The 25,985-nt window shown below is 36.1% G+C and overlaps 2 protein-coding genes across 2 annotated transcripts; both read left to right on the forward strand.

The window, feature by feature from the left end:
• The first annotated feature begins 882 nt into the window (after positions 1-882).
• On the forward strand, positions 883-19,178 carry LOC139688356 (leucine-rich repeat-containing protein 49). The gene is made up of 9 exons (XM_071585889.1): positions 883-993; positions 1,093-1,256; positions 1,325-1,459; positions 1,562-1,765; positions 1,894-2,172; positions 4,454-5,643; positions 10,721-11,094; positions 12,024-12,272; positions 18,763-19,178. Exons 1-9 carry the CDS (start codon positions 961-963, stop codon positions 18,961-18,963), a joined length of 2,829 nt encoding a protein of 942 aa, XP_071441990.1. The 5' UTR covers positions 883-960; the 3' UTR covers positions 18,964-19,178.
• Positions 19,179-24,245: 5,067 nt separating this feature from the next.
• On the forward strand, positions 24,246-25,116 carry mRpS16 (mitochondrial ribosomal protein S16). Its single transcript, XM_071598640.1, has 3 exons — positions 24,246-24,503; positions 24,594-24,753; positions 24,826-25,116. Exons 1-3 carry the CDS (start codon positions 24,423-24,425, stop codon positions 24,927-24,929), a joined length of 345 nt encoding a protein of 114 aa, XP_071454741.1. The 5' UTR covers positions 24,246-24,422; the 3' UTR covers positions 24,930-25,116.
• The last annotated feature ends 869 nt before the right edge of the window (positions 25,117-25,985 follow it).

Raw genomic sequence — 25,985 nt, forward strand, 5'->3', positions numbered from 1 at the left:
ACAATAAAGAAATATAAATGCTGAATAACAAGCATTGACAACTGGAATTCTGGCATCACAATACGTCAAATTTTTTGCTCATTAACGAGGCATTGTTTTATTTCGTAAACCTGTCAGGCTTGGCGAATTTATGACTAACCATTACATGGAATATTAAACAAAATGAGTAGAAAGGGGCGGTATCGACGTGGACTTAATAATGCACCAAACTACAACTGAGAGGCACACAAGAATACCAGAACTGATGAAGATCAACAGTCTACATGAAAGAAAACTTTAATTTCCTAGAGTGAACGTTAAATTTTATTCTTTGGCAGGGTAGGACCCTAACTTCTGGGCATTCCATCATTTCTATTATCGATCGATTCCTCAGCTAGCTTTTCACAAAGAATGCATCCTTCGCACTGTTGTTTATACTCAAATCACCCTCAGTCCATACTTACTCTTGAGCTAAACATAGCAGTCTAAAACAAATTTAAAGTTTAAATAAACGTTGACACTAAGCTAGGGAGAGGACAATGAAGATTTCGCGAACAACATCCACTGTGCTCATGAATTATCTCAAAGAGAAGGAATGAGATGCAAAATCTAGAACATTTATCTTCGAGGGTCCCGCGTCAGAAACCATCTTCCTTCCCAACTGGTAAACACAGCGATCGTGTCGCAATGGACCGGAAATAATTGGGATGGCGGAAATATAAGTACGCAACGTACACAACTATAAACATATTTCAAGGCTTTAAATATTCCAAGTATGCATAAACTATCTCAAAAATTGTAATTCAAAATCAATTTATATTTTTTCCATGATATTTGAATGAAATTAATCAAAAATTATTGTTTGAGGAATTTTAATATAGCTTTATTCTGACACAGGAGTTGTTTACATTTCCTGACTGGTACCGTCTGCTTTGAATTTTTGTGTTTTGCAATGTTCTCATATAGCACTCTGCTAAGTTGATGCGTGCTAGGAATAAAACCAGAGGAAATTCAGTGTGTTCATAATATAATTAAATTTTCTTACTGTCGTGTCATAGAAGATATTATTCCGTATCTTACCTAAAATAATGAATAACAATTATCAAATTTCAGGTGAGTAAACCATCTTTCTCCGTGCAAGGCAAGCCTGCAGGTACTGGGGACACAAACACTGATTGGGATTTTAAGGAAATAAACCCCTCTACTCCATCATTATCATCCTTTCGTCCTCTGCGAACTCCAAGAAGACTTAATCAAAGATCATACAGCACACACAGGTAATACTGTGGCGTTTATGTGACTTCCTGAAAAGGGACGATTCATGTTCTTTTTTATGTTTTTGCAGCACACCAACAGTCAACAATGACAAAATGGGTCCATTGGAAACAGTCTTCCTTAATACTACCGTCGAAGGAAAAATTCATGCCACAAGGCATCAAAAAGAAAAAGAAAGAAATCCTGACAGAATCAGCCTTGATAAGTAATATATTTTTGCTTTGGAATTTGAAATGAAAATTCACACTTAATATGAAACTATCTTGCAATATCCATTCTTTTAAAAAATATTTTGTATTAATCATAGGAGAGGTATCACTAGCTTCCCAACATTTTTAGGGGAAGGAAAGATTAAGCTCTTGTCGTTACAGCACAATCTTATAAATAAAGTTGAAGACGTTGTTGGTTTGAAGAGACTGGTATTTTTAGACCTATATAATAATCAATTAGAAACTGTTGAAGGACTTGGCAGTCTTCAAAATTTGCGAGTTCTACTCCTGGGGAAAAACAGGTGATTGACGAACATTCATAAAATTTTCTGATAAATACTTTCTGTATAAATAATTATTAATTTGATAATTGCAATCAATGTGGCGAATTGGCTCAGTGAGTATCTAACCTGCTAATTTTTCGTTATAGGATTCAGCAATTGGATGGTCTTGATCAATTAAAGAAATTAGAAGTATTGGATCTACATGGGAATCAAATATGTGAATTGGATGGCCTTGCCAATCTTCATGTTTTGAAAGTTCTGAATTTGGCCAGTAATCAAATAAGTTGCATTGAAAAGTCATGTTTGCACGGTTTACATTCTCTGAAGGAACTCAACTTGAGGCGAAATCGCATTAAGCAACTTTTTGGCTTTGAGGAAATTCCAGACTTACAAAAGCTTTATATCAGTAACAATGACATCACCAGGTTTGTACTCCCAATTTTGAAAATGAATGGTTCAGTGTGAAATTTTTCATTTAAGAGGTAAAAGCAAAGCCTTGAGATGTGGTATAACAAAGAGTTTTTGTTCGTTAACATAAAAATTAATGCATTGCATCATCTTAATAAGGTTTTATTCAATAATAAGATTAAATATACTGCTATAGATACCATCAAGTCAAAAGAAAAGAACAAGTTGTAAGATAAATAGAACATTTTTAAAATGACGCTTGAAAAGCCCATTTAAATATATTCTCTTTGAGTGTACAGGTTAGGACAGCAACCATTTATCAATCCTGCTGTGAAATCTAACGCTACTAGTCAGCACTGCTGCAAATGGGAGCATATAGTAAAATGTAATGGCAAGGTTGTCTGGGTGCTTTAACGATTTTGTCAGGCTACATTGGGTTGTCTTTAGTATTTTGTACCTGATGTGATAGTTATGTACAGCACCTTATATCTGTTTTTAATTAGATTTCACATGAATTAATAGAGTAGTTTCAGGCATAATATGGTGGCATTCAAAAATAACATAGCAAAGATAACTTATCCCTTGGAGAATTGTTTCTATCTTTTCCTTATTCACATGAGTTAATGAGCAGTCGATATGCAGGTTCAATAACATCGCTTTTAACTTGACAATAAGAGGGCAGCAATGTTTCCATGGGCTGGAATTGAGTAATTATGCACACAATTTCCTCTTGTATGATGGTCAAAGCTTTAGTTTCTGATATTCCCATAGCCTTATACCATAACTAATATGTCATCAAAAGAAAGCAAAGTATCCATGATTCAGGTACACTCAGTAACAATCTTTAAATCCTCTCACTAAATAAAAATATCTCGCGAGGTCTTTTGCTTAAAGCTGTTTTGTTACAGCTCCTAGTGAGTCCACAGTAAATGTGAAACCAAGTAGCTTGATAGAGTCGTCAATATTTACTGCAGTAAGGATATTCATAAGATTGAGTTTTTTTCACATTTCATTAAAACTTTTTCGGCTGAAAATCAGTAGCCTTTGACTTGGTTCTGCGTATCTTTTTAACTTGTTCAGCATATCTTCAGGTTTACTACACTTTTCCAGAATGTTTTTGTAGTTACAATATGAAATGTAATTAGCAGGTATACTCTGTGGTAGTTCATTGACCATAGCCAGAAATTTACACTTAAAAAAGTTCACTTCAAGTATTTATTTGTCATTCATTGCTTTGGATAGCATGACATTTAGATCAGGATGATGCTGCCCATAAAACTAGTTTTTGAAGGAGCAATATATTCAAAAGCAGAGGAATCAAAAAGTGAAAGCAGTAAGTATTGTGGGTCCTCAAAAGCACTTGCTTAATGATACTTCTGACAGCTTGCTCAATAGACTTTCCAGGACAAAAACCAAATTGTTAGAAACTAAGTAAGTTGTTACTTCTGTATGTAAATATTTGGGTGCTAGCCAGAGCATCAACAACTTCCCAATCACAGGAATTATTGAAATGAGGTAGTAATATTACGGTTCAATTTTATCACCCCTGTTGTGTATTAGTATCACTTACTTATGATTTAAAGCATTGTGTAAGCTTCCAGTCCAGAAGGAGGACTTGATGAGCCCTGAAAGAGGGTAGGACATTTGATTAATAACAATTTTAACAATATCATTTGAAAGACTAAAGACATCTCTGCTCTTTGAGTTTTTGATTGTATTAAATTCTTGTTCTGTATCAGATAGGGAAACCCTCTTCCTGGGTAAAGATTCACTTGATCCTAGATACCCCAATCAGGTAGCTTTTATAATGCAAATTAGAGCTGATTATGTTCATAGGTATGCCATCTATTTAACATTTGTTGTGTGATTAGCTAATGAATTGGTAATTTATTAACTATACACAACAAAATTTCTTTGAGAATTAGTGAAGAGGTTTTACTAGAACCATGTCCCTGTTTTGCATTTGTGAGTGTGAAAGTTCAAAGAAGGCTGAGTGTCATATGAATATTTTAGCATTTTTCCTAAGAATATTTATTCTGTGCTTCTGCAGTGACAAAGGGAGCATTAGGGGGAAGAGGTACAAAAGTATTTCCGTTTGAGCGTAAAAGATCTTCCGATGTATTGTTTCTTTTATAGAGAGTTTTTGGTCATTAAATTGTTAAATAGATAATTTTTTTAATGATGAGCTTTAAGTTTCCTGCTGTTTCAATCAAGACTGCACGCAATATAGAAAATCATCATGAGAGGATAATTTTCTCATGATCAATATTCATGTTACATATTGTTTCATTCTTTCAGCATCAGTGACATGCATGAAGTGGCCACTGCTCTTCATCTCCAAGAATTAACAATTGATGGAAATCCTGTGTCCCTGATTGGAGATTGTGTATACTTTCTTGTGGCCTACTTAGGAAATTTAAAATTACTCAATCAGATGGAAATTTCAGAGGACATGAAAAAGTCAGCCATTGATTGGAGGAAAAATAAAGCTCCCTTATGTGAAGAATTTACAAACTTAAAAATTTATGAATCAGCTGACATGAAGAAACAAGAGGTGATATCCAAGGCTAGGACACACTGGAAACTTTTGCGATCACAAGCAAAATTATTGGTAAAAAAAGAGAGTGATCTAGCTGAAAATATACTCCCTTATCCAGATTCATTAAAGGGTGAGAGTATGGGTGAACAATCAAAAACACTAATGGAAAGACCTTCTTCTGTTCCTAGCACCTTAATTTGTAATGACTCTGGATTAGAATCAGACCAATTTTCTATCCTAAAGTCTAAACCAAGAGAGTTAGTGAGGGGCCATGACAAGCACTCAAATGGTATTTCGAATACTCAACTTCAGCATCCCCATTCTTATAGAATTGCCAGTGCTGCTCAAAGGAAGAGATTGAATTTTTCCCAAAAAGCACTCTCCAATAGTTCTGAAAACCAAACAACAATTTCATCTTCAACCCAATCTTCATTAGGCCCCCTCAGATTGCCCCCAATATTGGTTCCATTTATGGATACATCTGAAACTTTATCCAGCGTGTCTGTTGATAAACCTCAATCAAATTCTATTGGGTTATCTAAAAACTGCCTACAGTTTTCTCTAAAGAGTTCTACAGATTCCTGTATTAGCAATTTTTTCCATCCCTTTACAAACTCTTCATTGCCTAGTCAAAATAATTTCCAATTGAATTCTGAACAAAATGTAGATAGCTCCTTAAGCTCTTTGCCGAGTGACAGTAGCAATGACTCTTCATCTGAAGAACCTGATAATGGAGGAGGAACCTCAATAAGTTGTATGGAAGAGGAGGATTCTGACCTTCCAACTGTGGGGAGTGCAAATGTGTTTGAAGATGGCAAGGGTAGCACAAGGAATTCCACCATCGTTAATGAAAAAGTAAAAAAATTGTCCCATCGATCACAGATACGGATAATCACTGGAAAAAACAAGCAGAAAATGTCTGTGCTTCCAAGTCGCACAAAGGAGCAAGGTAAGTAAACAGAACTTGGTGAATTAAGCAAGTCAATAGTTGACACACATCAGAGATATTTGTATGATGTCAAAGCTCTGAAGGAAAGAAGTGCTGTGAGGATAAACTGCAAATATGAATAAAGTAAAAAAAACTAGAAATATTTTGAAAAAAAGAATTTTTTGTAGGGTATAGAGGCCAAAATTAATTTTATTCTAATTTTGCGTAATTTATTGTGCAATAATTTAATGATATATTTTTATCTTTATGTATAATGTATGTTAGGCAAAAGTTTCATTGATTTGACTCTGGTAGTGCAGAAGTTGATGAAGGTAATAGGAAACTACCTCAGGTATTTATCCCATGCTACTATGATGGACCTAGATGTATGAGTCCTGGCAACTGTGGGAGTCAGCCCAATATGCTGTGTTCTACCCAGCAGTGGGAGAGGCTAGGCTTCTGTGGTCTTCATTTCACAAAATCCTTGTAAAGCTAAACCGACCGCTGCATCAGGGAAGAAGGCACGAGAATCAACCTGGTTAGAATAAAATCTGAATGTTTGTACCATATTGAGGACAGGGAAATCAGAAAATATAAAGCAGGAGATGGAGGGAGAAAATATGTACACATAGGTATTTTAGTGAGTGAGGCGAGAAGGAAAAACAATGGGGATTATTGGAAAGATAATTGTGGATTAATATACTGGAGGGGAAGAGGATCAGTAAGGAGAGGCCAAAGTAAGCATAGTGATTAGAAGTAAAAGTTGAACCAGCGGCCTTATTCAGGTCTACATACCAAGAGGTATCCATTTGGGGAAAGAAATAGACATGTTATATGATCAATTAGAGGAAATAATTGGGGATTGGAGTGTTTTAGTGGGTGAAGGGAGAAATTGGAGTGAAGTGGAGTGTATGTTATGGAACAAGGAATGACCATGGTGAGAAGGCAATAGAGTTCTATAGGAGGCAGGTTGTAGTCATGCCAAACACCTGGTTTAAACACAAGAGAAAATTTAGATATACATGGTAGATGCTTGGAGATTTGGTGATAGATCTTATAGACTACACTTATTCTATGGTTAAACAGATTTAGGAACTTCATAGTCAATTTGCACTATTTCCCAGGAGTGGATGCAGATTCAGATCATAATTTAGTACTGATGAAGTTTACCATCAGATTCTTGAGGATAAAACAGGAATGATAGCTGAGGAAATGGAATTTAGAAATCTTAACCAGGATGAAAAGAGAGGCATGCCAGGAGGGAGTCGGAAAATTGATGAGTACTTTAGAAGAAGCGAGGGAAAATGTTGAAACAGAATGTTGAAAGCTGCAAATGAAACTGTGATAACTTTAAATAAAAAACTGACAAGGAACTATGGATTACTAATGAAATGATTAAGAGGACTGGTTAAAGAAGGAAATGGAAGAATGTTAAAACAGAATTATGCAGAGGGAAGTACAAGGAAATAAATAATAAACAGATGGGAAACTGATAGGGCAAAAGAAGTATGATGGAGAATGCTGTTTAAGAACATTACAGAGGGTTAACAAAGTAAGGGTGTAATGGGTGCTTTGTACATAAAGGTAAAATATCTATCAGGAAGTAAGAAGGGAAAATCTATACAGATTATGAAAGATATGACAGGAAAATTACTAATTGAATCAAGAAAGATTCAAGATTGATAAAAAGTATGCATAAAGGATTTATTATTTTACATAATCTATCAATGATATTAAGCCAGCAAATTCAATCATTAAAAGATAATTTGACGAAGATGAGAATATTTTAGGACCAGGCATACGTACATAATTGCAAGATACCAGAAAGGGTATTAAGGGAATTGAAATCAAATAAGGCTGTAAGGATAGGGGTCATTCCTATGGAACTACTTGAGGGTTTAGGGAAATGTGAAAGGAAAATTTTTATGGGCTAATACATAGAGCAATTATGAGGGAGGATTTTTGCCAGAATATTTCGTTAGTTGGGTGATATTTTTCATCCTAGAATGGGAAAGGCAGCAGTATGTTAGGACTGTAGAACAAAATTTTGATTTTATACACTTCAAAAATAGTACTTAGGATCATCAATAAACGGATGGAGAGGAGGGCTAACGATTATTTGGGGGATAATCAGTTTAAGTTCAGGAAGGGTCGTCACATATGATGAATGCCATAGCAGGAAGGAGGTCACTAATAGAGGGGAACATGGAATATAATCAGGATGTATTATTTTACTTTATAGACTTGGAGAAAGCATTTGAGAAGAGTAAATTTGGTAAAATGAATGATTGTATTTCATAAAATAGGAGTAGATTGGGGGATCAAGATGGTGTGGTAGCCATCATACTGGCTTCCCACCCAGAATGCCCGGGTTCAAATCCTGGCAGTGTTGAATATTTTTATGGTATCTCGATCCCTACTTAAGGTGCTTTGTGGAGGGTACTACGAGTGACTACGCCATCCGTCAGATGGGACGTTTAACTGCAGACTCCTTGGCGCCTTTAGTAAAGAGCAGGCTAATGCTGACATGGGGTTTCTCTCCTCTCTTCATCCTTTCCTGTCCATCCCTTATGGCGAAAATTACCTCAGCTGTTGGTCACCTCCCCTAAATACTATTACTACTAGGAGTAGGTTGGAGGAATAGGGGACTTAACTGTAACCTGTACATGTATCAAACTGCTCAGGGGCATGTGGCAGATAGATGTATGGATAGTTTTGGGAAGAGGAGGAAGACAGGGATGTCTAGTATCACCCGTACTTTTTTAGCTATAGCTGGAGGAAATGGTAAAATAGGTATGGAAAGAACTGGAGATAGGTATGAAAATTGGTGAGCACGTTGTAAAATCAGGTGTGCATATAATCAAGGTTAAGTTTATTAGTTCACAGGGGGTTGCAAGCATTGCTGAGCACATTGGAAAGTCAGTGCAATAGGAAAGTGGAGAGAATCAGTGTAAATGAAACAAAAGTTATGAAATTTTCAAGAAAGGGGAAAGGTAAGTTGAACTTTAATCTAGGAGGGTAAAAAGTAGGGTAGGTGAGACAGTTCACGTATCTTGGAAGTATCCTAGACTACGATGGTCACAGTAGTAGGGAAAGAAGAAGAATTGCATTAGGCAAAGAGGCTTTCACAAGAAAGAGGGAATTCATGACAGGAGTTTAAGAAAAGGCCTGTGAAAACTTTGGAATGGAGCATGATTTAGTATGACTGAGAACTTAGTTGTTGAAGAAATATATTAGTCAAAGGTTGGAGACTTTTCTGTTATATGTGAGTGGACAAGGATGGAAAAGTTAGAATGGATGGATAAGAAATCAAACGAAGAATTACGTGGCCGCAGCTGATTAAATGCTGGCATCGAGTGAATGAAACTTATATATACATAATTACATCAGCCATATGCTTTGCAATTAAGCTACATCATAGCAAAATTAAATATTTGCACAGTAAATTATAAGAATAAAAATTTTATGATAATTTTTATCAAACAGCCCTCATAACTTAAACTTTTAAATATACCAAAAACACAGCCTTTAGTTTTTCATAAAAAGGGGCAATTCAATGTTAGATATGGATATAATATTGGATTGTGATATGCTGGAGATACCCAATGGTGATTGCATTATGATATATTAAGTGAATACTGAAATAGTATTCATTCCGCATGTGTATTTATAGCACAGTTCACTATGACTGTGCAATTAGGATTACCGTTATCTTGGATCATGTGCATGCAGTTAGTCCTCTTAGGTCCTGCATTGTTTGACTAACTGGCCTATTGTTTAGCATTGACTCCAATCCATGACAATTGGTCTTAATTTGGTCAGTCGCTCTATATCACCTAGAGAGGGAAGGACCTATTTGGCTTACCCTATTCACTGGCAGTCATCCTCTGCTATGCCCAACTCAAGCATTTTACGTATCGCTCATTTTTCTGGCATTGCAAGCAGATTCATCATTGTAAAATCTAGCTATTTACTCCAAAATAATTTGCACTTTTGTTAATGGTGTCTGACTACTGCTGTCATCATAGTTTCTCTTAGTGTTTATAAATGCCTGCTATTTCTGTTCTCTTATGTTCCAATAGCCTTCATAGGAATGATGAAGAATTCAGAGTCAAAGCTAAACTGTTTTTTGCTGTTTGGTATTTCTAATGGCCAGTGTGTGTTTGAGATAGTGGCTCTGGATATTTTATTTGATTTCCCTAGGATTGAATCAATAGATTTAAAATGTTTATTGGACCAAGATTGTTTAATCCTAGAATGTAAGAAGCATTATGAATGATAAGAAATTGATGGCTAGACAGTTTTAGAGTGATTCATTTACCTTCATCAGTATCAGCTCAATTTAAAATCATCACATATGTACATAACATAAACTAATTATCTTATCAGCCGCCATCTAAAACCCAAAGATTATGTATAAGAATAGAACTTGGTCCATCGTGTTCAGTCCTATCCTTGGGTAAATGAAGAACATGCATTCCAGGTAAAATCCTAGCTCCACCAGTAATTTCCTGTACTTGTATGACAGCCGTAAAGACAAATGCATGGGTTTTCCTGGTTGTCTCCCAGGTTTTCTCTGGGATTTGACCTCAACATATATTAAAAATTCAATTCACTGTGCACCATGATATTCTCAAACACATTGGTTATAACAATATTGGTTCCATTTATGACATATTAAATATTTTTATTCGTAACGTTCTCCTTCCTTTGCCATTCACAAACAGTCTAAAAATGTATAAAATCTAGACTAAGAAAATAAAGAAGTTACCTGATGGTGTATTATGTTTCACTGTTAGTAAAACTAATAACTCATAAAAACACTCACTAAAATGCATGAATGTTTATAATTTATCATATTCACTTGTTTATTTGTTAATTTTACAAAGTATTTAAATTTCTTGAATATGATTCAAATTATCATGCTTTACTAATGCAAATTCGCTAATTGAATGCTAGAAAATATTAACTTTTACATTTTCAATCATAAAGTCAAATTGTAACTGTAATGAATGATTTTTAAGTAAATATGATGATGCTTATGTGAGAGATGCTTGGGAATTACCTCAGAATTTTATTTTATACTCATTCATTTTAGGTGGTGACTACCTCATTGAAATAGAAGACAAATGCCTCAGTATTTATGGCCAAGGTGCACTACGTCATATTGACAAACCTTGGAACCCCTCAAAAGCCAGTGAAGTAGTCACTGTTAAATTTCATTACATTAGTTTCAACAGTGTTGCTCTTTTGTTTGGAAGAATAAAACAGTTGTTCCCAAATGTGGAGCATTTCAGTTTCCGGGAAACAAACATTTATTGTCTTGGTCAAATCAACGCTCTTGCTGAAGTCCAAGGCTTAACATCATTGCAAATTGATGATGAGGGCAACCCTGTTACCGCAAAGAACTGGAGGTCATACGCCGTATTTCGTCTTTATCATTGGGGCTTGAGGGTCATCAATGGAACTGAGGTATGCAATAATATGCATAGATTTTTAATAAATATATTTTATTAAATATTGATAAATAAATATGTGGTAGAGCCAGGGGGCATATTAGGTTATAAACCAATTTCTTTCTTTTTTTCCCCAATGCCCAAAATTTTACCCACACTGTTTAGTACTGATATTAATGTTATTCTTGGAGTATCCACTTTAATGCATAAAAAAACCACACTTATCAACCCAGAGGTTGCTTTGATAGATGAGGGTACGCCTCACATAGTGCTATGCCCAACGCCTTGTGAAATTCAGACATTGGGGTAGAAGAGGACCAGTTCTTTTTCAAAGTTTTTTCCCTGCACCTTGTCATGTTGGATAGAATGGAGGCAAAAAGGATGTTGAGCTGAAGAATGGATCATTGTATTGGAAGGTGTTAGCTATCTTGTTTCTTGTTGTGAGGAAAGGGAAATCCCTTTCCTTACAACAAGAAACATAGGGGTGTAGTGTTGGTTAATCTCAGTCTCCATTAGAAATAAACCAGTGGTTTGTTTCTGTCCATCAGAGACCTATCTTTAGTGGGTGACTATAAGTAATTTAATTTACATTAGTTAATAACATTTTTCATTCATTATATCAGTGTCCGTATTTATTCCATAAGATAAGTGTCTTGTAACAATATTGTAGCCATGATCTAACTCAAAATTCATTGAAAACAATGTGATCTTTTTTGTAGATTTTAGACAGTTTGTGAAAACTACTGTACTCCTATCAGTGCTAACAATTCAAACAAACTTTTATCATGTTTTTTTACCTTCCATCAATCTTTCATTTTTCATTCGTTTTTGTAATCCTCATTTCAAAATTTTGTGAGTGTCACTTAATTGAATATTGATAATATCTAAATTATAAGCTTTCCATGGTGTATAAATGTTTTTCTGGGAAAAATTTCTTCCTTGTAGATCCTGGATGAAGAGGTGACCGATTCCTCTGATGAATATCAAGGTCTTACTGATATTGTGCTTTGGTCCTTGCCTGATGCTCTACTGCTTCCATTATTGGGCAAATTACATGTTCAGGGTAACCGTTCCAATAGTGGCTCATCATGGACTCTTTCTCCTAAAGAATGGCTGTGGAAAGTAGCAGACCCAGCTTTAAGAGATGTTGTGGCCAAAGAAGCATTGCAGTGGCGTAGAGCCAACATCACACAGGTACCCACAGTTTTACTTGCTGCCAGAATTACAAATGTTATTGGAAAAAACATTATTTGAACAAAAAATGTAGGTTTTGATAATTGGACTAACATAAATAAAAAACATGCTTTGTGAGGATATCCCTTTTAGAATTCATCCATAGTTGAAGATGAAAGAAAGGTAATGCTTTGTAAATTTCTCTTCAAGAATCTGCATCACATGATTGGATTTAAACAAAATATGTCATCTTTAGGCTACCACAAACAATTTGGAATATTTACATTTGCCCTGTTGAAAGTGAGAGGGGGCATGTTGGGCCAAATTGAAATTTACCAGAACTAAAGCCAGAGGGATGAAAAGGAGGGAATGGTGAGGAGGAGGGTTTAGGATTATGTGAAACTTGTGAGTCACGCCAATGGTGTGTGGATCACAGGATAGTGAAAAGATCGTAGTATAGAGAGAGGAGGTGACCTAATGGTATACCATGTTTTACTCAAAAAGACCAAACATGTATATTATTCTTACTTTGCCCATTCAATTTTTATGCCCAGCCTATGTCATTTGGCATTAGTTGTAAATTCATGGTAAGGGTTTGAAGGAGATGGAAAATTATTGGGAGTAGTTTGGGTAGTAGTAGTTTTGAGGGGAGGCGACCGACAGCTAAGGTCATTTGCGCCATAGGGGAAGGACAGGAAAGGATGAAGGGTGGAGAGAAACCCGGCGTCGGCATTAGCCTACTCTTTACGAAAGGCGCCAAGGGGTCCGCGGCTTAACGTCCCATCCGACGGACGGCGTACTCACTCAAAGTGCCCTCCACAAAGCACCTCAAGTAGGGATCGAGATACCTCTGAAAAATATTCAACACCGCCGGGATTTGAACCCGCGCCCTCAGGGTGGGAAGCCAGTACGTTAGCCCCCGCACCATCTCGATCCCCGGAGTAGTTTGGAAGCACCTGTCCCTTGCTCATACATCTCTTTTTCATTGAGACTGGCTCTACTTGAAGGTTTTTGATGGCCTCAAATCTTTGTTCTATAATTTCAAAGTGTAGATTTATGAGAAAAATGTTACTCCAGTGATTGTTTTGAGATAGGTATTTTTAAACTAATTTCTTCCTCCTCCAAAAGACGTCCCATTCTCATTGGTACTATTGGCATGAAAAATTAAATTCTGACAGAAAAGCTAGGTTTATATATTTATTTAAGTTTGAACTCTATGCTTTGTAGTGTCAGATGGACCAGACAAAGTTTTGTCATACAAAATAAATCGTGCTGTGAATTTATTTTTTGGAAGTGGCTCAGGTGATAATTTTCAAGATGGTGTTCAGCAAATAGTGATTATTTTTCCCCATCTTATAGCCCCATTTCCTATGTGTTTTGCTGATATCATCCCACTTTACCTCCATTTCAATATGATGTCATGCTTATATGTGGCATCAGAGTTTGTTTTTCTGAAAATCCATAACTTATAAAAATACAAGATTTTTCCAAAAAGGAAATTTACCTTTCCCTTGGTAACCTCTCCAGAATCATTAAAAATTTTATTATTTATTAAAAATTTTACATGTATATATGTATATATATATATATATATATTTGTGTGTGTGTGTGTGTATATATATATATATATATATATATATATGTTTATAAAATATATATATCATACTGTATATATATGCACACACAAACACGGGGGTGCGGCGGTTATCTCCACACAATTGCAGTTTCCAATGCACCCTGTGTGTGTGTGTGTTTATATATATTTTTTTAAGGTAATCTACCGGTTAAGGTAGGTTTTTGGATGGACACAACTACCAAACAAACATTTTATTATTCCTAACAAAACAAAAAATCCATCATCCTACTCTATATCAGGTCCCCCTTCATCTCTGAGTACTTTCTTCCTCCCTTCATCCCATCCAACATCCCTATCCTGTTCCTTCCCTTTCCTCGTTTGCCCAACATTCTCCCCTCTATCACAGTCTTCAACATCCCGCTGCCGGTCAATACCCCCTTCAGCCACTTTTCCTGCCTCCATAGGATTGCTCCCAACAAACCCCTCTCTTCGCCCACTTCGCCTTCTCTGTCCATTTCACCTTCTCCATTCTTCTCCACACCCACATTTCAAAGGCCTCCAGTCTACGTCTATCCTCCTGCTTCAATGACCACGTTTCCGCGCCGTACATAGCTACGCTCCCAATTAAAGTTTTTATGAGTCTTTTCTTAACATCCTTGCTCAACGTCCCCATCATTAACTCCCTCCTCCTTGTGAAAGCCTCTTTGCCGAGCGCAATTCTTCGCCTTACGTCCCTACTACTTTGACCGTGTTGGTCCAAAACACTACCGAGATACGTAAACTGTTCTACCTGCTCTAGTTTTTGCCCTCCTACTTTAATGTTAAGCTTAGCCTTTTTCTTTCTAGAAAATCGCATAACCTTTGTTTTATTAATATTGATTCTCATCCCATACCTGTCGCACTGAATTTCCAATTCACTCAGCAATGCTTGCAGCCCCTTGGCTGACTGACAAACTAAAGCTTGGTCATCAGCAAACCTAACTGATTTTACGAATTCTCTGCCCACCTTCATTCCTACCTCCAGTTCATCCCATGCCGCTTTAATCATTTCCTCTGCATACGGGTTGAACAGCAACGGTGATAATCGGCAACCCTGTCTTACACCTCTTCCTAACACTGCCCAACCGGACTCCCTGATCCCCACTCGCACCTGAGCAGTCTGAGGCATGTACAGGTTGTGGATTAGCCTCCTTTCCCTCCAATCTATTCCTATTTTCTGCAGAATACTCGTTAGTTTTTCCCAATTCACTCTATCAAACGCTTTTTCGAAATCTACGAAACAGGCAAATATCTCCTGGTTGTGTTCTATATTCCTCTCGATTAATAATCTCATTACTGCAATGGCATCACGCATTCCTCTCCCCTTCCTAAACCCAAACTGATCATCCCCTAAGTAATCATTTGCCCTACTCTCTATCCTTTTCTTTATGATCCTAAGAACAACTTTAGCTGCGTGAGATATCAAACTTATTGTCCTATAGTCCTCACATAACATTGCCTTTAGCTTTTTTGGAATAGGAACTAAAACTGATCTCACAAAGTCTTCCGGCCAGATTCCCTCCTCATAAATACTACGGATCAGCCCATATAGCCTCTTCCTCCCACACTTTCCTAAGCATTTTAAAAGTTCCACGGGAATGTTATCCACCCCCACGGCCTTGTTTAGTTTCATCTCCCTTAATGCCCTTTCTATCTCATTGTCTAGTATGCCTGGACCTAAGCTGTCTTCCTCTACGTCATTTTCTTTTTCAATGTCTAACTTTGTTGGTCTAAGCTCCTTACTATACAGTTCTTCTATATACTCCTTCCATCTCTCTTGGATCTTTCCTGCGTCAACTATTGCCTTACCTGCCTTATCTCTAACTGTTAGCATAGCTCTTCCTTTCTTACTTCCCGATAACGATTTAACTTTGCTGTACAGCACACCGATTTCACCCTTCCTCTGGAGACTCTCCATATCCTCGCACTGCGTCTTCCACCAGGCTTCTTTTGCTTTATTTGTTGCCCGCCTCAATTTATTGTTTAATTCTTTGTACTTCATTTTGCCTAACTCTGTATTTACATTCTTCCATTTTCGCCACTCATCCATCTTTGTAATCATCTCATCCGTGATCCATGGTTTCCTAGTCCTTTTAGCGTTAACGGTTCCAATAGTGTCTTTTGCGGCTTTAGACAACCCTTTCTTGAAACTTTCCCATTTTTCTTCGATAGTACTAAGCCCTTTGCCATCCTCCATGATTTCCTCTACCGCCTGTTTGTATTCCTTCCTTTTCAAACCATTTAATGCTTCTACATTCCATTTTCTAACTCGCCGCCCCTGCCTTATCTTTTTGAAACAGACTCTAGATTTCATAACAACTAAATTGTGGTCTGAGTCCGCATCCGCTCCCGGGAAGCTGTGCGAATTTATCACACTGTTCCTAAACCTGTGTCTAACCAGGATATAATCTAGCTGATACCTTTCTGAGTCACCTGGCATTTTCCATGTATACCTGCGTCTTTTGTGGTGTCTAAACCAAGTGTTGGTGATGACTAGCCCCTGTCTCCTGCAGAACTCAACTGCTTTCTCCCCGCGGCCATTCCTCGTGCCTAAACCGTAGTTCCCGACCTCGTCACCATCTCTTTCTTCACCTACCGTCGCATTCCAATCCCCCATCACTATCAAATGTTTCCCTGCAGGAACACACGCAATTACGTCCTCTAACTGGTCAAATATCCTATCGACCTCTTCTTCTTTATGGTTTCTCGGTGGCATGTATACCTGAATAATAACTAAGTTCGTCGGTTCTGCTTTTATCTCTACTAGTAGTATTCTATCCGTTACCTGCTCTATGTTCACTACGCTTCTTCCTACCTCTTCATTTAATACTATGGCAACCCCTCGTTGGCTCTCGTCCCCGCCGCAGTATATTATTCCATACTTATCACTCCAGTAATCCCCGCTATCTTTCTATCTCACCTCGCATAAATAAACCTAAAATATCTATATTTCCCCTTTCCATCTCTCGCTTAACATTTTCCAATTTCCCTGTCCTCATCATTGTCCTAATATTCCACGTTCCTATTCTAACTAATGTGGTCTTCTTCTCCTGCGTCTTCTGTCCTGCTGCTGCTGGTTTTCCCTTGCAAGGGTTTCGTTGGATGACGACCGCGGAAGCCTTGCCTCCCCCGCTGCCGGGCACGACACACAGCCGATTGGGCCGAGCCCCGTAGTTGCCAGGACTCAGAATATCTGTATAGTCCATCATATTTTTCTTGGGAATGATAATTGAGGTGGTTTCCCGTTGCCTTCCTCAATAGTGTTTTTGATATGACACCATCACTTACTGGCCGCCCCACTGGGGTCAGACGCCATTGCAGCCGCCTCACCAAGGAACAGACGCTGTATGGACTACCTTTCGTCTGGCTCCTAACCTTCGACTTATCTGGCATTGGTGACCCTACCAGGAGCAATTATTATTACTCCCGCCAGCACAGCTCTAGGGAACGCACAAGCCCTTATAAGAGATAATATATATATATATATATATATATATATATATATATATATATATATATATATATATATATATATATATATATATATATATATATATAATATATGTAATATATATATATATATATATATATATATATATATATATATATACCGTGTAGGGCTTAGTACTGGGTGAACTCTACCATCACCTACTAAACCAACCGTCGGGTTGATTAGTGTGTTTATGGTTTTATATATAAAATATATATATTTCCAAATTTACTAATATAATAATATTTCAAAAATGGAAGTATACTATATTTCTCTTAATAGAGTTTCCATTCCTACATCCTTTCTCGTCTTAGAAGTATGCAAGGCAACCACAATACCAAATTCAAAATGAAATCAGATGGTTACTAGCTTATATTGACGTAAATCTAGAAGAGAACATATATATAGGAGATTTAGACTTCCATAAACATGGAAATAACACACCATCAGTAATATTCATTTTCCTTATCTCCCTTTAAGCTTGCAGATCAGAAAAATGAAAAACCCTTGGAAAAATTGTGAGAAAACAAACTTTGTTCCATAAATCTAAGATAATCCAAATGGTAAAGGACCCATCCCATGTATCCATTCCTGTATGCTGAAAATAATTAAAATGCATGAACAGAAGAAACTCAGATGGGAAGCTTAACCTCCCATATGATATTCCTTTCAGTCTCTTGACAAATTTGTAGTATTGTCCTTACTTTGTCCTATCATCCCTGTAGGCTGAGTATCTTCTTCATTCAAATGAATTACCTTGGCTCTAATCATTAGCAACCTCCATCCTAACTTATAATTTCTTTAATAAATCCAGACCTATAAGTCTGTCACATAATTGATAAAATTCACATTGTCTAATGTAAAAGAGTTGTTTTTATTGAGTTTCCTAATTTGAAAGATACTTTCTGGCAATTTAAGAGGTGAAGTTTATAGCATGTAGCTTGTAATACCATTGAAGCAGAGTGGTGAAGAGGTCTTCAGGAGGAGACAGTATGTTCTCTGAAGAGCATTACTGCTCTAACTATGTCTACTAGCAGTGATATGTTCTGAAGCTTGTCTTATAGTGTATCTTCAACCACTGCCATTTTGGCAGAAGTATTTCTCCTTTCTCTAGCCGAGCTGTTTCCTTATCACAGTATTTTACAATATTAATAGAGTATAAAAATGGTAAAAAGAAAATTAAGTGTTAAAGCCAAAGACTATTTCAGTTTCTCCATTTCATGGAGAAATACCTTGGACTTTTTTTATATCAGCACCCCAAATACATCATAAATCACCATGAAATTTTCCAATTTTTTATAACATTAACTTAACATGCCTGTGGAATTAATGAATGACTTTAAATTTATTTTAATTCTTGTTTATATGTATTTCCTATTGAAACACTGAATTATTTTTATCTGCAGGAGGATATATCTTGGAGGCATAAAGGCTATAATCATTTTGGTCATATGTTAGATATGGCCTGTGGATCGGTTGAAAAATTGAAACTTTTGGAGAAGGAGTGGCCATCAATATTAAATGAACTTATCAAGAACACATTAGTTGACTACTCTCAACTTGAATCTTACATGAAAAAGCGAATGCTGGAATTAAAGTTGTACTGATATCATGTACCAGTAATGTTTATTATGGTATTTATTATTCCATATGTATATGTATGTATATATTTATATATATATGTATATATCTTATATATATAGTGTCTTTAAAAAATTGCTAATTATGATCCTTCCTAATTGTTGTTGAGCATAAAGTATACTGACCAATAATGGGATTTACACTTGTTCATCAAGCTATTTAATACTTTTTCAAGCAATCATATTGTATATTCGCTGAATTAAATGTTATCTATATTTTTTTACCAAATTCATTTTGTATTTTTATGATGTTTGCCTTAGACACAGTACATATTATACATATATATTTTTGGGGAATCAATATGAAGCTATAAATTTATGTTTTCTCTTGCCATTAATGTTAAATGATCCAGCTGATAATCACTATTTGCCTCTTGCCATTACTATTGCTGGATCCCAATTGTAAACTCTTTCTTCCGACTCAACTTCCATCATAGCCAGTTTACAGTTTCAGCAATTATTTTTAAATTGGGGTGTTTGCTTTAATAAGGCTGAGTATCTAAATTAGTAAGAAGTGCTGAGAACTCTTAGATGTAACAATTTGAGATGCATTAAGGCTGTGCCACACCTTTTGAATTCTCCAATTTAATGGTCCCTTGATATAGTTCCATATGTGACCACTGCTTAGGAAGGGAAGGGGGATATTCATGTAAGGTATAGGCATTCGGCCCATTTTTGTAGTTGACCTCTTATAGTTTATGTTGTTGTCATGATAAACGATAATCAATGCCCATAAATATAATACAATAAATTGTATTTGTCCCAGGACTTTATAAAGTAAAATATAGGACAAGTCAGAGAACAAACAATCAGCTGTTTCAGTACTCCAAAGACTCCTTAAACTCTTCCACACTAAAATAGAATTTATCTATCAGACAATACTTGAGTTATTTCTTAAATATACCCTTAGAAAGAGCAGATTTCATGCCTGGAGGCAGATAGTTGAAAATTTTGATGCCCACATGAAAGGGACTCTTATTATGCATAGCAGGACAGTGGCAAAATAAATTTATGTCAACACTGTCAAGTATTATGCCCATGTACTTGAGCATTGGTGATTAGTTGTTTTATTTCATCCTTAACATACATAAGTAAACATACAAACAAGGTAAAGTTAGAATTTTCAATTCTTTAAAATGAGGTTTGCAAATTTGCCATAGGGGTATTTTTTTATATACCTAATATATCTTTTTTGCATGAAAAAACTCTACGGAAGCCAGGTGATGCTCCCCCGAAAATAATTCTGTTGTTCATAAGTGGCTAATGGTTGTCATGGTAAGCCGTTTTTGTATATTTAAATCTACATTGTTTGTAAGATATCGTAGAATAAATCCACTTTTTGCCAAAGTGGAACATAGGCCATTGGTATGGATCCCCCAGTTTAAGGACTCATCACCCTTTCTATGGGGCAGCCTTTTTGAGCAGAAGTCTAACTGAGTCACTTCTGTTGTTTTTTTTAAAAATTGAATATAATTTGAGTGAAAAAAGGAAACTTTGCACTTACCCATAAAGATTTAATATTTCACGACCATGGTTTCCATGCTGTGCATCATCATCAGGTGATCATGCCATCAAGTACAAAGTTTCTTTTTTTTTACCCTCATCATGAAGGAATCCCACAAAGTTAAACCTGAAACTGTTATGTTTAAATATAGTTTGTTTTTAGTGCAATTACTGACAGTTTGTTAACGTTAAACCATATTTCCAAGATCAGTAATGAGTTATCAAGCTTAGCTTGCAACAAGTTAGGGTCCTAGTGGCTCATTGCCAGAGTTGTATCATCTGTATACAGAACTATGTTGTTATTCTCAATATATCTAGGCAAATCATTGATATATAGTAGACGTAATAAAAGCCCAAGATTGGTGCCTTGTGGTACCGTGACACTTTTTGTTTCTATGGGTGATAAGTGATTTATCGTAACGTCAATCTCATCCCCTTTATATGAATAAGTTTTATCTTTGTTTTTTTAGGTAGCCTAAACACTCACCATTTGTAAAGGACTCATTTATTATAAATGGTAAGGGTTTGCTTACTACCTCAGAGCATTTTTTTATGATCAGAGTAGGGATATCGGCAAAACAGTGCATCAAAACTGTCATTACTCATTGTTACATTTTGTAAATTCAGAGGCACATTAGTTAGGTAATTAATTGCAGCTATTTTATTTTGGATCAGACAGACTGACCTCCTCCCCATTTTTTAATGTTAAAATTCTTTTCTTGTGTACCTTTCCCCTGGTTACATTATTAACTACTTGCTATAATGTTTTAGTGATATTCACAGATTGACAGATGACTTTGTTATAATATGACTACCTTACATGAAACAGTAAAGATTTTTAGCATTTTTGTAGCTCTGGAGGTAGTTAATGATACCTGGATAATCCTGCCCTTTTTTCAATGCGCATAATTCCCTAAATTCATTGCTGGCTGCTCTCACCTCATCTCTCACTCAGCACTTAGTTTTACTATAGCCTTTCACAGGAACTAGTCTTCTGGGAAAGCATTTTTCATAGATGAGTTTTACACTGCTTATGAAATAAACATACATATCTTTTGCACCCTTTAAATTGTACAATGTATCCCATTACATCTTACACAATTGCTCATGGAAAGAATTTACACTATTGCTTGAGTAATACCTTCCATAGTTCTTACACACCGCCTCATTTGACTTTGGGAAACATAGTATTTACGCATAATGGTCAGAAATGCCAAAGTTGACAACCTTTGAGTGATCATTTTCACTTAAGTGGAGATTAGTGACAACAAGGTCTATACTTCTAGAAGAGGTTGCAGTCCCTCTTTTTGGAGAGCTGATAAGTTAAGTCCATCTGTGCAGACACAGAATTTCACTAAGTGTAGTGGACAGATCGTTTTGGGATGATATATCAGTATTGAAATCACCATATATTAGACCCTTGCTTTTTCCCCAAGACTTCATAATAACCACTCAAATTTAACATAGAGCTCATTGATATCATCTTAAAGGGATCTGCATAAGGACACAATTGTTACATTTCCCATATTCTTCACGTTTCTTAACTCTATTGCTGCAATTTCTATCCATCTTTCTTTAGAAATCAATATTTTTAATAAAGAGGCCTTAATTGAACACTCTTTTCTCACAAAAATACACACACTTCCATTTTTGCATTTTGTGCAAATAAAGAAATCAGTGCAGTGTGGGATAAAACATTGCAACGGTCTGTCACAATTTGAAGCTGTCTCTCACAATTTTCACATGTCCGTCCCTCAGGTATTGATCATGCTTTTCTCTGGACCACACAATGGCTTAATCTTCTTCATGTATGTGGTCATACTTTTTCTCACTATCATTCCATAGCCAGGAAGCAAATGTGACCAGCGTGTTCTCCCCATACTGAAGCACATTTGACAAAGTACCTGAAATACCATAGTTTGAAGTATCACATGCTAAATCCACAGGCAAGTCAGCGATAGTACTTTGGGTACTTCTAAATGCCATGGAGTATTTTTTGAAAAGGTTATATGGAGGATTTTAGTCTTCTGCTACATTTGGTGATAATTGTTATAAAAGTTCACAAAGTCAGACAATACTTTCAATTTAGATACATTATTTGGCTTCGGACAGCTTAATAATGGCTGGACTCTTTTATTTGTTTTCTCTAATCATTAGTATCAATCACATGTCTGCAGTACTCAACTGACTCCACCACAAAAATTAATTTGTTTCTGTTTACAGCAAAGCCATTTTCTAATAATCTCTGGAAGAGTATATCTATATTAAAAGAGAATCAGACTTGTGCAAAATTACAAACTCTTTAAAATGTTCATCAAACAATTCGACGAAGTGAGGCCTAAAAGTGTAAAGTATATCTTGAAGAGTAACTTTAAGACTCCAATCTGAACTATTAACTGATATCATTTTGAAAGCATAAAATGTTTGGTTTTTCTGGTAAAATTTGGTCATACGTGTACATTGTGGCCAGATGGAAGGAGTAGATACTATTCAATGTATTCCGGTTTCAACCTTGCCATTAACTCATCTCTGAGGTACTCTTCTAAAGTTTCATTGAATTTTCAATATTTAGTTAATATCTTTCATGCACTCACTTATTTCATGATAAGTTCAATCTCCTGCTGCATTAATTGACTGATAAGCACTATAGCAGAGGAAATTGACAATGGTTCAGGTGCTTCTACACCTCACAACTGAAAACATAACTCATCAAAAGTTCTCATTCCAGAATCCACTGAATGCTAAACATTGATCAACAACTTCATTGAATCAAATTCTACGTGACCAAGGAATAAAACCACTTGATTCCCAAGTAGAACATTTTACTCATGATTTTCTCAGGCATGCCTCTCTGGGTACCCACAGCCTCACCTGAGCTGTTTAATTTTTTGGGTAACAGAACTTCCTGGGAAACCATAGTCAGCATGTAGAAAATATCTGCCTCCTCCCATACCTGATTCATGAATTTCACATGCTGGGTTTAGTATTGCGTGAAGTCTATTATCACCCACCTAACCGACCTTCAGGTTGTTAATTGTGTTAAGATTTTTTTATTGATACTTAAATACCATGGCATACAATTATATTGACCATGACACTTCAGATTTATCAACAGGCTTAAAATTGATAATTTTTAAATTGATCATACTGGATATAGGATTGCTTTCTTATTCATCTTCGCCTCCACTGATATGTTCAGGCATACTTTCATTTTCACTCAGAACATTCATGGCGTACCTCAATGACCTTTGGTTAGCTCAAGGAGGTTGTGTACTTCTTGAAATAGGTTAACACAGAGGCAATGTCCTTGGCCAGGTGAGAGATCAGATTTGGAGGTGGGGATAGAGGAATGAGGAGAGCAGACTTCGTGGGAGGTAGATAGATAGATAAGCGTCTATATTCGGGCAATTGAGGCCTTACGGTCCCTTCTTCCATTTAAGGGGAAGGGTAGAGTAGAAAAATATCGGAGAGAAGGGTTCAGTCAATGGAACAGGTTGTGTCCATTAGGTTTTTATGTTTCTGGTAATGAGTACTTAAAAATCGGAATCTGAAATAGTGTATTGATGATAATACCATACTGATGTACATACATACATATACACACAAACACATTCAAGTATGGTATATTGTACCATTCGATTCTACCGCATTTTCACCAAGATAATAGCGCCCGGCCACATTCAGTTTTGCGGTACATGTTGGAGAGATTGGACACTATAATTTCAAAAACATGTATAACAGATGACTTCATATGAGCGCAGCAAGTTAACCCCGCCAAAGGACCTAGCATAAGTTAAATTTGGAAAAAGAGTTGGATTACTGAAGAGAGAAAATAGTGTCAATTGTTGATTTCAATTATTTTATATTGAAATGCTACAATACCTACACTATTTTCAATAATTAAGGCGATAAGTACTTTCGAAATGAAGCCTGGAACAATGATGATTCGGTTCGCCCGCCGTGGATGCACAAATAGACCTTTTTTTCATATCGTAGTGATGGATGTGCGCTAATATGCCTTACTTAGGTGACACATTAGTTGTTTTGTATCGAAACATGTTTTTATGAACAGTACTTTGTATTTCGATTTGTAGGTACGGAAAGGTCAGCATGAAGAACCCATTGAACAAGTAGGCACGTACGACCCCCTGACTAATCAATACAATGAAAAACTTGCCTCATTTAATTTTGACAGAATACGTTATTGGGTGGGTAACGGTGCTCATTGTTCAACTCCTGTGGCAGAACTTTTAGGTAAGACAACAGAAAACTTCAATTTAAACATCAATTGAATATTTGTTTTACATTGTAATTATTTTGTTACAGGACTTGCAGGTTTTTTTCCCTTGCACCCTAGAACACTAATGACTGCTTGGAGAAATAGATTAAAAGAAAATAACTCCGAGGCGGAGTCAAAGGAATCCAAATAATATATAATTTGTTTAGTTGTTTCCCCACGCATCTGAGAGTTTTCATATTGCCAATAAAATGTGTATCGCCTGTTGCAGATGTTATTAGAATAGTTGACTTGTTCGATTACATCTCCTACGTAACTAGTGTATGTTTTCCAAGCTAAAGTATTTATTAATTAAAGGAAATGGCTTTCTATTGAGTATGTTTTCCAATTTTTATTATCTTGTCATCACCCATTTCTTTATTTAGTAATATGCAAGGCTGAGAGTTGTAATTAGTATATGTTTCTCTCGTCTGTTAGTCTATGTGCAAACTACTCCCAGGTATGAAAATGGAATGGGGGAAATTCAGGATAATAATCGTCTGATCTTAAATGATGTCTGTAGTGTTGGTTTGAACTGTGTTACGTTGCTAACTAACCTCTTAATCTTTGGTGTGTTAGCTATGTCGCTTGATGAAAAGCTTTCAATATTGATATTGATTGTACGATTGTTTTACAATCTACAGCTCAGGACCACTTACAGAAAGAGACCTTTTGTTTAGCCTTGATGAGTGAAGTTATGACTTTAATACCGATTATCCCTGGCTGGATGTTGGAAAACCTTTAAATACCTCCCTCCCACAGTAAAAATTAATTAAATCAAAACCAGATTTAAAAAAAAAACCATGGCCACCAGTCTTAATCCATCCTGTCCTACCGACAAATATTGAGCTCTCATGGAAATCGTGTGAGTTGGATTTATGCTAAGAATTGAATGTAATGACTTCACTCATTCCTTGGCTTACTGAGTTGATTCCATAGCGAATGGTCAATTTCAAAGACAATAATTTGTTAAACAATATATAATTTGGTGAACTTGTGAAACGATGCCAACATTTTCGTGCCGAAATTATTATAAATGGCAAATCAATTGTGAAAATATATTTTATGCAAATTAGTATATTTGGTATAGGTACCTTCAAGTTCTAAGTCAACAATGACGATGAATATTATAAAATAATTATTTTCACAAATAAATTTCTCATTAGGATGCGTGTCTATTGATCTAGAGAGTTAGTTTTCTTTAATGAAG

This window comes from Hetaerina americana, unplaced genomic scaffold (assembly GCF_022747635.1).
Source record: "Hetaerina americana unplaced genomic scaffold, ioHetAmer1.1.p SCAF_1, whole genome shotgun sequence".
In the NCBI taxonomy this organism is placed as follows: domain Eukaryota; kingdom Metazoa; phylum Arthropoda; class Insecta; order Odonata; family Calopterygidae; genus Hetaerina; species Hetaerina americana.